The sequence below is a fragment of the Melopsittacus undulatus genome, chromosome 13 (assembly GCF_012275295.1).
Source record: "Melopsittacus undulatus isolate bMelUnd1 chromosome 13, bMelUnd1.mat.Z, whole genome shotgun sequence".
Taxonomy (NCBI): Eukaryota; Metazoa; Chordata; class Aves; order Psittaciformes; family Psittaculidae; genus Melopsittacus; species Melopsittacus undulatus.
This window is the reverse complement of record NC_047539.1, coordinates 9,834,374-9,846,708: the sequence shown is the minus strand read 5'-3', so window position 1 is coordinate 9,846,708 and position 12,335 is coordinate 9,834,374. Positions and strand designations below refer to the sequence as shown.

The 12,335-nt window shown below is 51.7% G+C and overlaps 2 protein-coding genes across 2 annotated transcripts in view; both read right to left on the bottom strand.

Moving 5' to 3' along the window:
- Positions 1 to 425: 425 nt before the first annotated feature.
- On the bottom strand, positions 426 to 3,090 carry DHRS13 (dehydrogenase/reductase 13). The gene is made up of 5 exons (XM_034068929.1): positions 2,972 to 3,090; positions 2,780 to 2,898; positions 2,098 to 2,221; positions 1,712 to 2,023; positions 426 to 770 (listed from the first exon to the last, which is right to left on the bottom strand). The coding sequence occupies exons 1-5, from the start codon at positions 3,087 to 3,089 to the stop codon at positions 460 to 462; spliced, it is 984 nt and encodes a 327-aa protein (XP_033924820.1). The 5' UTR covers position 3,090; the 3' UTR covers positions 426 to 459.
- A 579-nt stretch (positions 3,091 to 3,669) lies between these two features.
- Positions 3,670 to 12,335, bottom strand: part of PHF12 (PHD finger protein 12) — a 32,828-nt gene continuing 24,162 nt past the window's right edge. Inside the window, exons 11-16 of the mRNA XM_034068825.1 lie at positions 11,185 to 11,307; positions 9,691 to 9,834; positions 8,011 to 8,109; positions 7,395 to 7,477; positions 5,634 to 5,772; positions 3,670 to 4,860 (exon numbers count right to left, since the gene is read on the bottom strand). Coding sequence (XP_033924716.1) covers positions 4,526 to 4,860; positions 5,634 to 5,772; positions 7,395 to 7,477; positions 8,011 to 8,109; positions 9,691 to 9,834; positions 11,185 to 11,307 — 923 coding nt within the window. The 3' untranslated portion in view covers positions 3,670 to 4,525. The remainder of the gene's footprint in view (positions 4,861 to 5,633; positions 5,773 to 7,394; positions 7,478 to 8,010; positions 8,110 to 9,690; positions 9,835 to 11,184; positions 11,308 to 12,335) is intronic.

Genomic DNA, 12,335 nt, shown 5'->3' with positions numbered 1-12,335 from the left:
GGTGTGCAAGGCATAGTGTGCATTGCAGTGTAATTATAGGCGTGCAGGGCATAATGTGCACACCACAGCATGATTATGGGTGTGCAAGCCATGCTGTGTGTACTGCAGTGTGACCATAGGTGTGCAAACTGTGGTGTGCGCACCACAGCATGGTTATGTGTGTGTACAGCAGAGTGTGTGCACTGCAGTCTGACCATAGGTGTGCAAACTGGTGTGTGCACCACAGCATGATTATGGGTGTGCAAGCCATGCTGTGTGTACTGCAGTGTGACCATAGGTGTGCAAACTGGTGTACACACCACAGCATGGTTATGTGTGTGTACAGCAGAGTGTGTGCACTGCAGGCTGTGCAAGGCCTACAGCACGTGCTGCATGTGTCAAGGCACGGCACAAGCACCACAGCATGACCACACCATCGCCAGGCATTACCGGAGGCAGCTCCATTCACCATGGTCACATTCAGTGCTGAGCTGTGGCAGTGCCATGCGAGTGTCTGTCATGGTCCCCATCCCCACACAGCCCCAGCAGGCGCCGGCTGCCCTCCCGCAGCGCCCGTGCCAGGCGCTCATCGGCACCGGGCGGGCAGGGCTCCTGTGGGGCACAGTCACTGAAGTAGCAGCCGCTGAGGGGCTCGAGGCCGCGGTGCAGGGCACAGTGCAGAGGTGTCTGTGCCCCCTCGGCCGCGCTGCGGAACCAGAGCCAGGCCAGCGGCACCAGGAGCGGCTTCAGCCAGAGCGGAGCGTGCCGGAACAGCCCCGTGGCCACAAACCCTGCGGGGACGGAGCAGACACGTCACATCCTGCACCGCGGATGGGCAGATCTGAGGGGGGTGTCCTTGGGTGCTGCCGGCACTTGGGCTTGGCACTGGTGTGTGGTGGGATGGGGCACGAGGGTTCGTGTAAGGGTGTGTGGGTGCAGGGATGGACCCTGCATGGGGACGGTCCATGGAAGGGGTGCTCCTGCACAGGGACACACTGTGTGATGCCATGTTTCATGCCAAGGGTGCACTGTGCAAAGGGACACACAAGGGACACTGTGCACAGGGACTCACAGAGCACAGGAACGCATTGTGCAAAGGGGTGTTCATGACAAGAAAGTGCTGTGCAAATGGACGCACCATGCAATGGGACACGGCATGCGAAGGGACAGGCCATGTGAAGCTGTGTGCCATGCACTGCCATCCTCCATGCAAGTCGTGTGCCATGCACTGCCATCCTCCATGCACTGCCATCCTCCATGCAAGTCGTGTGCCATGCACTGCCATCCTCCATGCACTGCCATCCTCCATGCACTGCCATCCTCCATGCAAGCTGTGTGCCATGCACTGCCATCCTCCATGCAAGCTGTCACCATGCACTGCCATCCTCCATGCAAACTGTGTGCCATGCACTGCCATCCTCCATGCAAGCTGTCACCATGCACTGCCATCCTCCATGCAAACTGTGTGCCATGCACTGCCATCCTCCATGCAAGCTGTGTGCCATGCACTGCCATCCTCCATGCACTGCCATCCTCCATGCAAGCTGTGTGCCATGCACTGCCATCCTCCATGCACTGCCATCCTCCATGCAAGCTGTGTGCCATGCACTGCCATCCTCCATGCAAGCTGTGTGCCATGCACTGCCATCCTCCATGCAAGCTGTGTGCCATGCACTGCCATCCTCCATGCACCACACAAGAAACCCCCATGCCATGAGCACCACATCCCTACCTGGGTGTGCAGCATAGCAGGTGACCCCGGTGCCCCGCAGGCGCGCGGCCAGCTCACGGGCATGCAGCACGTTGGCCAGTTTGCTGTCACAGTAGTCCTGGAAGGGGCCCAGAGGCCCCGGGGATGGGCTCCCCAGGGCATGGAGGCGCAGGCGGGCGGCGCGGTGGGCGCTGGAGGCCACGATGACCACGCGGCTGGGTGAGCAGCTCTGCAGCCGCGCCAGCAGCAGCTCCGTCAGCAGGAAGTGCCCCAGGTGGTTCACCTGGAAGGTCAGGCTGAAGCCGTCCTCCGTCGTGCCCCCGGCGCTCACTCCTGCCGAGGAGGTAATGGTGGCACATGGTGGGTGCTGCAGGGTGCTGGGGGGGGGAACAGGATCTATAACTCACCAGCGTTGTTGATGAGGAGGTGCAGGTGAGGCTCTTCACGCAGGAAGGCGCTGGCGAAGGCTCGCACTGAGCGCAGGCTGGCCAGGTCCAGGTGCATGAACCGCACATCTGGATTCCCTGTCTCCTGTGGGCACAGCATGGCCTGGGGCAGGGCTGGGGCACCATGGGGTGGGGATGGATCCCACCCAGGTTAAGGAGGGCTGCAGGTGCTGGGTGGTCCTCATGCCAGGGCGGGGGGTGCCCTGGGGTGCTTGGAGATGTCCTATGGGCCGTCCCTGGGGTGTGCCATGTGCCATAAGAATCTCTGAGGGGTGCCCATGGGGGTGCCCATGTGATGGCCGGTATGTCTAATGAGGGTGTCTCGGGAGTGCTATAGGGCTTTGCTGGGGTGCCCCCAGGGGTGTTCTGGGGGTGCCCCATGTGGGTGTCACAGGGGTGCCCCATGTGGGTATCACAGGGGTGCCCCATGTGGGTGTTCTGGGGGTGCCCCATGTGGGTGTCACAGGGGTGCCCCATGTGGGTGTCACGGGTGCCCCATGTGGGTGTTCTGGGGGTGCCCCATGTGGGTATCACGGGTGCCCCATGTGGGTGTCACAGGGGTGCCCCATGTAGGTGTCACGGGTGCCCCATGTGGGTGTTCTGGGGGTGCCCCATGGGGGTGTCAGGGGTCCCCCGCTCTCACCGTTCGGATGCGGTGTGCCGCAGCCTCCCCGCGCTGTTTGCTCCGTGTCGCCAGCACGACCCGTGCCCCGCAGCGAGCCAGCTCCAGCGCCGTGGCCTCGCCGATGCCTCCGCTCCCCCCTGCGGAGCACGGCGGTGAGCGGCGGGGCCGGCTGCGGGGCCCTGCCCGGTGCAGGCCCTGCCCGGCGCTCACCGGTGACGATGGCAGTGCGGCCGCGCAGCGAGGGCCGGGCTCGGGGCAGCGGCGGCGCTCGGCCCAGCCAGCACCGGAGCAGAGCCCGCAGCAGGGCCCGCAGCGCCGGACACCGCATCCCGCTGCTGCCGTGGGAAGGGAAGGGCGGGGAAAGCGCCGCTCCTTTCGCAACCGCAGCGCCCTTTGTCCCCCATGGAAGCAGGGCCCGGGGTCAAGGCCCTCTCCTGGCCGCATGCGGCCCATCACCGTGGCACGGGGCTCCAGCATCCCCACGGACACATCCCCCCCTTCCGAGTTAAGCACTGTCTACACTGAGGGTGGTAAAACACCGGCACAGGTGGCCCAGAGGGGGTGGATGCATCATCCCTTGCAACATTCAAGGCCAGGCTGGATGTGGTTCAATCCTGACCTGGTTGAGGATGTCCCTATTCATTGCAGGGGGGTTAGAACTGGATGAGCTTTAAAGTCCTTTCCAAGCAGTCTGGAATTCTGATTCTCCTGCTCTTACATCCCATCCCTTTACACATCCAATACCAGGTGGGACGGCAGCAAGTTGGTGCCCTTCAAAACCATCCTATCACCCTCCATCCCTCCTGGACTTTCCCATGCCTCCATCCTTCCCGCAGCTCTTCCGTGCTCAGCAAGCTCCATGTCGTGGTGACAAGAGTTAAAGACAAGACAGTCAAGAAAACAGAATGTGAAGTATTTTTTTTTTATATACAGAATACAGGAAAGTTTTCTGTAAAGTCTAAAACGTTACAATTACTATGTACAGTGGAACTAAGCTGTTCTGCGGGGAGGTGGCATAGAAACAAAAAAGGAGACAGACAGGTTACGACAAACGAGCTGCTACAATAGACAATTTGAGGAACGTCATACCACATGTAGCACTGTACACAGCTTTAAAACATTGAAAAAATGCCATCACTGATGTATTTACACAGAATCCCAACGCTTTTCCTCTGTCTGAAAGCAAAATTAGGATGGACACCAGGAAAAGAACTCATTTCTCACTGCCCATAATACACAGTAGCTACTTGTAGTGCAACCATAGCAGGGAGGGATGGGAGAAAGAAAATAACTGTGGGAAGAAGAGCGCTTCTTTACATTAAATAAAACAATGATATTGTATAGATTTGCTGTATGAAAACTGTATTTCTCTTTTTTTAATATAAAACTATTGTCACTGGCACAAAATAGAACAAGTTTCTGATTATTTTACAACTGCATGGGAACTATCTGTCAGGGAGAGTCCTTGAGTCAGACAGCGGTCGCCCCTCGCTCTGACACGTCCTGCTCTCGCTGCAGTTTTCCTTTTTAAAATGAAATGTATAGTACAAATATATGTGCAAATGCCCCTAAAACTTGAGCAAAAAATGAAAAAAAAAATTAAAATTAAAAAAAGTTAAACGTTCTTCATTTCATGCAAACGTGTGAACAGTCTCTGGGCTGACACACAACATCCCACCTTGATTTTGTACAGTTTTGCATTGCAACAGTCTGAAGGTGTTTTATTTGCCTTTACTCCAAAAGGTCTCTTCCTAAAAAAACTTCCTAGGGAACGGAGTTGGACCTCAGCACGGGCACCTGGTGGGGTTTCAGAGGAAGCTTCTCCTCCAAGTCCATGTCTTGTACTAAGGCAGTGTCCCCCTTGGGCTGTTTGGTCGCAAATTCAGTGATGCTGAAAACAAACTGCAGGCAGCCCAGCTTGATGTAACTGCCGTGGTGGAGCAGTGCTGTCCCCTCCCAGCCAGCCCCACTGCCCCCTATTAAGCTGGAGCTGCTGGCTTTGCAGTTACAGGGTTTCCTAAGCTGTCCTTGTGCCTGGGAACTCATCACAGCAGCTTCTTCATGCGGCTCCTCTTCTTGTTTTCTGCTTTTATGTCGCTCTGGAAAAGGAAAGTGAGAGGTGTGAAGTTTGGGTGGGTTGTGGCAGCTTGTTTTCATCAACAGGCCTGCTGTGGAGGGGACTTCGGTGAGATCCTCCAGCAATGAGGTGTTTCAGTCCTCTGTAGGGAGTGGTTGATAAGGGAACCATCTCCCCACAGCTCAGGGAGGTAAAGGCATTTACTCATCTACTTTAACAGCCAAAACAAGAGGGAGCTGATAAAGTGGAGAGCAGGAGTAGGCCATGTGGGGATGGGATGCCCATGGCACAGCCCAGATCGCTTACTCACAGCCTGGAAGGGAAGGATGTGTGGCCAAAGCTGCTGGTCCAACTCTGAACCAGAGCTGGTGTCAGGCAGGGACCTCAGTGTGGTTTAACTCTGCCACTGGAGGCAGGAGCAGGGTTTAGAGCAGAGCGCTGGGCACTGCCCAGGCTGCAGGGGAAGGTCTTGTGCAACCCGGGCTGAAAGCCAAAGGAGAGGCTTCCCCTTCCCACAGAAGCTGTGGCTGCCCCATCCCTGGCAGTGCTCAAGGCCAGGTTGGACACAGGGGCTTGGAGCAGCTGCTCCAGTGGAAGGTGTCCCTGCCCGTGGCAGGGGTTGGATCTGGAGGAGCTTTAAGGTCCCTTCCAACCTCATTCCGTGATTCTTGCAAGGGGTGCACCAGCTGCTGCAGAACAAGGGCCACCAACAAGGAATCGATCTATACCTGCTCCCATCCCCTCCTAACAGCTCCCTGCGATGGTACATGGGGCTGATGCTGTCTCAACACTCACTTATCACACTCTGCACTTTGGCAACAATACTGCTGGGAGGAGTGGGAGTCATCTTCTCCGAGAAGTCACACGAATACAGAACGTTGTCCACGGTCGTCCCATGCTCACTGTAGTTCAACAGCTCGTAATGTTTCGTATTCTGAAAGAAAAAGGGAGGAAGTGGGAATCAAGACATCAAGTCAGAATAGCTTCTGCCCATGTACCCTTTCGGAGCACTGGAACACAACCCCTCTCTCCCTCCTGCTGGTGGTGGTTAAATAAGAGCAGTTAAAATATCCTCCAGCTTCATGGACCACCAACCCGGCCCTCGTGAACGGCTCATGCTGACAGAACAGCTTTCCAGCAAGAGCTGGTTCTCCATAGGGAAGCAAAGCCAGAGCAGCTTTGAAGAGAAGTGAGTTTTCCTACTGTATTTGTACCAACAGATCCTTGGGAAGCAGGGATGCAAACTGGTTCTCCCAAAGCGAGCACACCATCTTAACAGGCACACTAGATGCAAGCTTGGCCTGAGACCTGTGCCTAAGCAGAGAGGAGGTGCACTTTGGAAAGCAGACACAAGATGGCAAGAGGGATGGCAGCGTGCTGCAGCAGCTGCAAGATAGAGGCAGTCTGACATGCCAGGAGACATTACCCTGACACGCAGCATTACACCAGCAGCGTCACGCTCAACTGAGCTTTGCAGAAGATGTTGACAGAGCGGAGGAGGTTTCAGGTTAGCTCACAGCAATCCTATGAGGGCTGAAGACCTTGCCCCCCGAGGGGCTACAGAGCTTGAGTAAGTTACAAAAGCTGCCCTCGCACAGAAGAGTGAGTTTTCAAGTAACCTGTTAAGCTGCAGAGATCAAGGGCAAGCATGAGCTGCCAATGGGCAGAAGCAGAAACAACAGAGCTAAGGAAGGGGAAATTCTCCTTCTAGAGCAACTACAGCCATAGGAGGCCTGCTGGAGTATGGAAGAAGTTCAGTGCCTAGAGCCTGATTTAGGATTGACCACTGTGAGGAGATGCTTCAACACAGATTTAAGGTCTGGATCCCATTACTGAGTGTGTTCTGTAACTTGTAGTGCACTGGAGGAATGGCTAAAGCTGGCTGTGGGTCAATCCTGGATGCTGCTCAGTAACTGTTTGACTAATGGTGATATAAAAGACTCTATCTTGCTTCAAAGACTGTTTCCATGCTAAGAGACATCTCCAGCAGCGCTTTTATTGGCGGCCCCACCAGCCTGTTTACTTCAAGAACAAACTAATCTCAGGCTTGTAGTTAAGGAGCAACTGCAGATCTCTGCTTATGCTGAGAGCTTAACTGAAATCCAGTGAAATAAATAATTTAGAGTACTGCAGATGCCATGATCGCTCAGCAGCACTGCCACACCTGAAAGCAGAGGCTGGGAGCAGTTCCCTGCCTTGTTCCAGCTGAGGTCTGATGTCGACACGCAGCTGGATCAAAACCCATCAAACCATTTCCATGACTTTCTTTCCTTGGACACCAAGCAGTGACAGTGCTTACTTGTGGTCAGGCTTTGTCCACAAGCAGTTAGCTCAGAGGAATCACGCTGGCAGGGCTCTGGGCTTCAGAAAAGGGTTTGACAGAAAACGCTGACGCAGCCTTCACTGGAGTGAAACCATTCACAGCCCTGGCTCTTTACTTTGTAGTCCACAAAGGAGCCCCAGACAAAGGCAACCTGCTGCCTGCATCTCCAGCTCTCCCATTGCTGTGCATGCCAAATAATAAACCCCCAAACCACCCAACACTCAAGCACTCACCTCATCGTAGAATATGCAGGCATGTTTGCCAGACACATAGTTACAGTGACCATAGCTTGTAAGGCACACATCCATATCAGCTCCTGTCAATGGGAAGGACAAAACAGGCTCAGTTCATTCCAGAGGCAGAAAAAACTGTCAGGCAGCAGAGAACAACAGACAGAATTAAACTTCAATTAGCAAAACAACAGGGGAGCAACTGCCTTTGTCTGAGCTCCCAGGACTGCATGAATAATGCCTCGATAAGCCACAGAACAAAGTTTCAGTGGGGGAAGGGAAGGCTAGCAGCCCCAGGGAGGCTGAAGAGCATTTCAGCTCTTGGGTCTATCCAGAGCACTACAAGCATCTCAGCAAACACATGAAACCTGCAAACAAACCATTACACCTCCAGGAGAGCCACCCTCTGATACCAGCCAGGTTACAAAGGTGCAGCCCCACGAACATTCAAGTGGATGGGAAATATTCCCATGTTTCCTGGTAACGAAGAATCCCAGCACCAGCACACCAGTGTCCAGAATGGGTCTGTTTCCTTCTACACCCACTTGGCAAACACTTAGGGAGAGGTCAGGGAGAACCACCCTGATTCTGCAAGGTCAGGCCAGGAAAAGCTGCTCACCTGTCCCAATGTAGAGGGTTCGATAGCACATGTTGACTGCACCCCCCAAGCCCATGAGGGGATAGAACACTGCCCGGGCTTGCACTTCCTTTCTTTGCGCTGCAAGAAGAGAAGAAATCACTTGAACAATGTTATCAGCCACAAAGGCTGCTTGACCCCGGTCCCCACTGCTAGACTCTCCAAAAAGCACAGATCCTAAAGAGGATGCAGTCAGCTTTGTCCTAAACTTCAGTTCCCTCTAGGAATGTTTGTGCATTAAACATCTTTTTGCCAGTCATCAGAGAAAACTGCTCTCTCCCATCACCCACACAAGCCATGCAACAGGGGAATGTTAATACCGAGTGTGCACAATGGAGCCACAGTGAGGAAGACACCAGCTTCCTACCACTAGTTTCTTTCTCAATCTCTTCCACTTTGGCTAATCAAACAGCTGAGCCTTAAGTGTCACTTTGACACCAAAAACCTCACAGAGTTTAGGCCTCTCCTGACACCACATCTGCACGGCAGTTTTACACCAAGAGTGAGAAATCAAAGAAGAGAACATGAGGGTTATGAGAGATTGTTTCCAGAGCCACCTACACCAAGGACACTGGCCACACTGAGTGGCATCACTGGACAAGCAGCACTCAATGAAGCTGCAGTGTGCAGATCCCCACCTCTGCCCTGCACAAGTCCTTTGAGCTGTTTGGCTCTGCTGGCTCAACAGGGCTCACTAAAGGCCTTGTATCAAATATTTCATCAGCAATTCTAAGCATTCCTGCCCCAAAAAGGTGATGGGTTAAGACTGCTGAAGAATTTCCAGACCTCATCTGTTAAGAGCAGCACAGGAACACAGCTCAGCACAGCTGCTGTCCTAAGACAGTGTTCAAAAGAAGACTGACAAGCATTTAGAGAATGCTGTGATGCTACAGGAGCAGAGCAGGCAAGCACAGAGTTTCAGAGGTTACTGACTGGTAGCAGACTTCCAAAGATCTTATCTTGGATATCTACCCCCAGGCCTAGCAGAGGGGGAGCAGGCAACAGCTTCCACAATAAGGCTGTCCAGTTAGTGCTTGGAAACAGATTGACTGGGAACAGAAGCCAGTTCACCCTGCAGCTTTAGGTGTTAGCATGCTGGTACCAGTGCCCATAAACCACTGCTGAACTCGGGAATCTGGAGATTTCCAACAGAGGAACAAGTTGTTTTCCACTATTTCCATTAGCTGCATTTAGTGTTTCAAGCTTGACAGCGATATTATCCTGCACAGCAATGACAACACATATATTCTGTGCCTCAGATCCTCCTGTTTGTGTTTGTCTCACAAGCAACTTCTCCAGAAGGAGGAAGCAGGAATTCACTCTTGCCCATATCAAAGGTGAGGACAAAAAAGCAAGCAGCTGAACCTTCCCACTGCTAAGTGTAAGACGAAGGAAACACAACTTCACTACAGATTTCCAGCAGCAAATCAGGAGTTACTGAAGGTATTTCCATTGCCATAGTCTGTAAATAATTAAACAGAGGGACCTGAAGGAGTTTCTGGCCAGTGGATATCCAGAGTGGGGGGATGAGAGGAAAGAAACATGAAACGCAGCATCAGACAGATATCAGAAGACGAGAGAAGATCTCCTTCAATGGGTAAGCAAGGGAGTGCCAAAAAGCTATGGCTCAACATCAACCAACTATTCTAGGGCTGCTCTTACCTTCAATGTGGTTTCCTACAGGAGATTGCTGATGGGAACTGACACTGCTCGCTAGAGACTGAGCTTTGGAAGGAAAAAGCTGATGTATTCTCTGCAAGGCCAGAAACTTGATCAGCTGCTCATCCAGCATATTTATCTCAATCTCTGTTAATAAACAAAAAGCAATTAGTAAGTTATTCATGGAAAGGGTGCAATCTGAGCTGCAGTGGATTTAACTGTCCCACTTTCAAAAGTGCCACTTGCTTCAACAGCAAAGACCTGACAAATTCTGCAGTATTGAGAATCTTACATAGAGTTGATCTTTATATTGTCTCCTGTGAGCAGTGTGCAAGGAGAGCACTAACCATGGCCAGAGAACTACAACTGAGGCCACAAGCAGAAGTTTAGGGGAACAAGGGCTGACAAAGTTGAAAACCTGCTGGTCTGCCTCAGAACCAACAGATCTGCAGACGTGGGCATTATGCCCCTTCAGGCAGCAGCCTGGGTCCCTCTTGTGAAGCTCCATTATCTAGTTAGAAAGCGTAACCCTACATTACAGAGGAAAGGTGTAGCCACCTTTGAAGCTGCTACAGGCTCATTCTTGAGCCACAGACTTTCATAGCAGGGTCAGTTAAACCAAACAGGGCAATTCAGACAGTATTATTGAGCTTTAAAACAGATCTGTGGCTGACAGCTTCGAAGTATTGATATTTGTAAAGCCCTACAGAGGTCTGCTTTCTAGCAGCAAGCAGGCTGGCTAACCTCTTCTATCCAAGAGCTTTTTCCACATCAACAACAGGTAAAATGGCAAGCAGAAGAAGCAGAGCTTTAACAGCCTTTCCTAGTGGCAGAGAGGTAGCTGGGGCAGGATGAGGAGTTGGGGTTCACCCAAGAAAAGAGGGTCAACACTGGCAATGCCAGAAAGGCTGTTCTTCAGATGTAGAAGTCGTCTCTGGCAGCAGCCTCCCTATGCTACTGATGACTGCTGTTCATCAATCTCCTCCTCCTGGAGTCACTCCACTAAGGTTTAGCATTTCTTGCCAAGTGCAACAAAGGGAAAATACAAACCAGGCCAGTCTTGGAAGACTGACAGAAGCAGAAATAAATCAGAACATTAACTGACCCATTAGAGCATCACCAGTCAGGTGAGCGCTCAACTAGAAGACCTATTGTTACTGGACTTTAAACCTGCCAGGAGCAGCTCTGGATTGCAGAGAGCACCACAACACGGCAGGGCTGCAGGTTTGTGCATGTGAATTCCACCTGGAAAGCTGCCCATGCAATAGCTTTGTGATCATTCCCCAGAAAAGCTCCAGGCAGAAACACTTCATTGGCCTCGCTGCCTTGGCAACACTACAAGTAGGGAAGCATGTGACATATTTAAGGTAATGTATACCCAGCTCCACTCTCACCTGACTGTAACCCTTCTTTATCTCTGGATCCTTTTCCTTAAGGAGAAACAGAATGCTGTAGGGAAGCAAACAAACAGATACTGATAACAAACTGAATACTCACCGCCGTCCATAAATGCTTTCAGGGAACTGGTGAGGTCCAACATAGCTGCAGAGTTTGAAGTGAGTGATGAGGGTAGAGTTAAAGCGCTTCCTATGGATAAGGTGCTGGGACTGACCTTACCATCTACAGAGAAAGATGGTGTAGAGAAGATAGATATGTCACTGTGACGTTCATGAGACATGCACCCAGCCCTCAGGCTGCACTTCCCTTCCAAGCTGCTCAGAATGACTAATTTTGCTCATGGTCATGCTCTGAAAATGGCCTGAATTAGAGGTCATTCATTAGCTTTGCTCTGCTCACAGGACTCATGTGTGCCTCCAACACAGAGCCAACTGCCAGCTTCTGCCTCTCACATTCTGCTGCCAGAGGAATTCTGGACCTATACATTTAAGCTCCTACCCCCTCTTAGAAGCAACAGCAATGACAGACTGTAAATGATGTCCTACAGAGACTGGGAAGATGAGCACCAAAGCCGCAGGAGCTGGAAAAGCTAACTAAACCCTGGGCCATTCGCCAAGGAGTTTGTCTAGGTCTGAACATGCCTAAGAAGTACAAACAGCCCCATTTTCATTTCTGTAGGATTATCAAAGGCTGTACTTCACTGTCCAGGAACAAGGTGACAGTCAAAAGCAGATTTTACTATATGCAAAATAAAACCCCTCCTGCTTTGGCACTGACCACGCAGCTGAAAGAGACAATGGCAAGTGCCAGGAAACAAAATCCCTTCAATGCGTTGTTGATACCAGATCTTCTTGAATTGGTTTGCTCAGAGCTACTATAAGCCTGAAATTTACGGCAACAACAACAAAAAAAGGTCATGAATGATTTGTATTTTTGTACTCAGCAACAAAATGTGCACAGTCTAATTTAAGATTTGTTGTAAATCTATATATGTACATCATGTTAAATGGGGAATCTAAATATTTACACCTCTCCCGAGAGACACTGCACCAAAAGAATGGTTTAATCTGCATTTTGTAGACTGCAGCAAAGGCAATTAATTAACATCTTAAGTAACTGCAAAATTATGGAGGGTTTGCAGCACTCTTCAAACCACAAAGCAAGAAGTTTCCTATAGTGTGGGCTCATTTCCACTACCAAAGCTTCTCCCAGTCTTGCATTTCTAAGCAGGGCACGGTCAAACCAGCAGC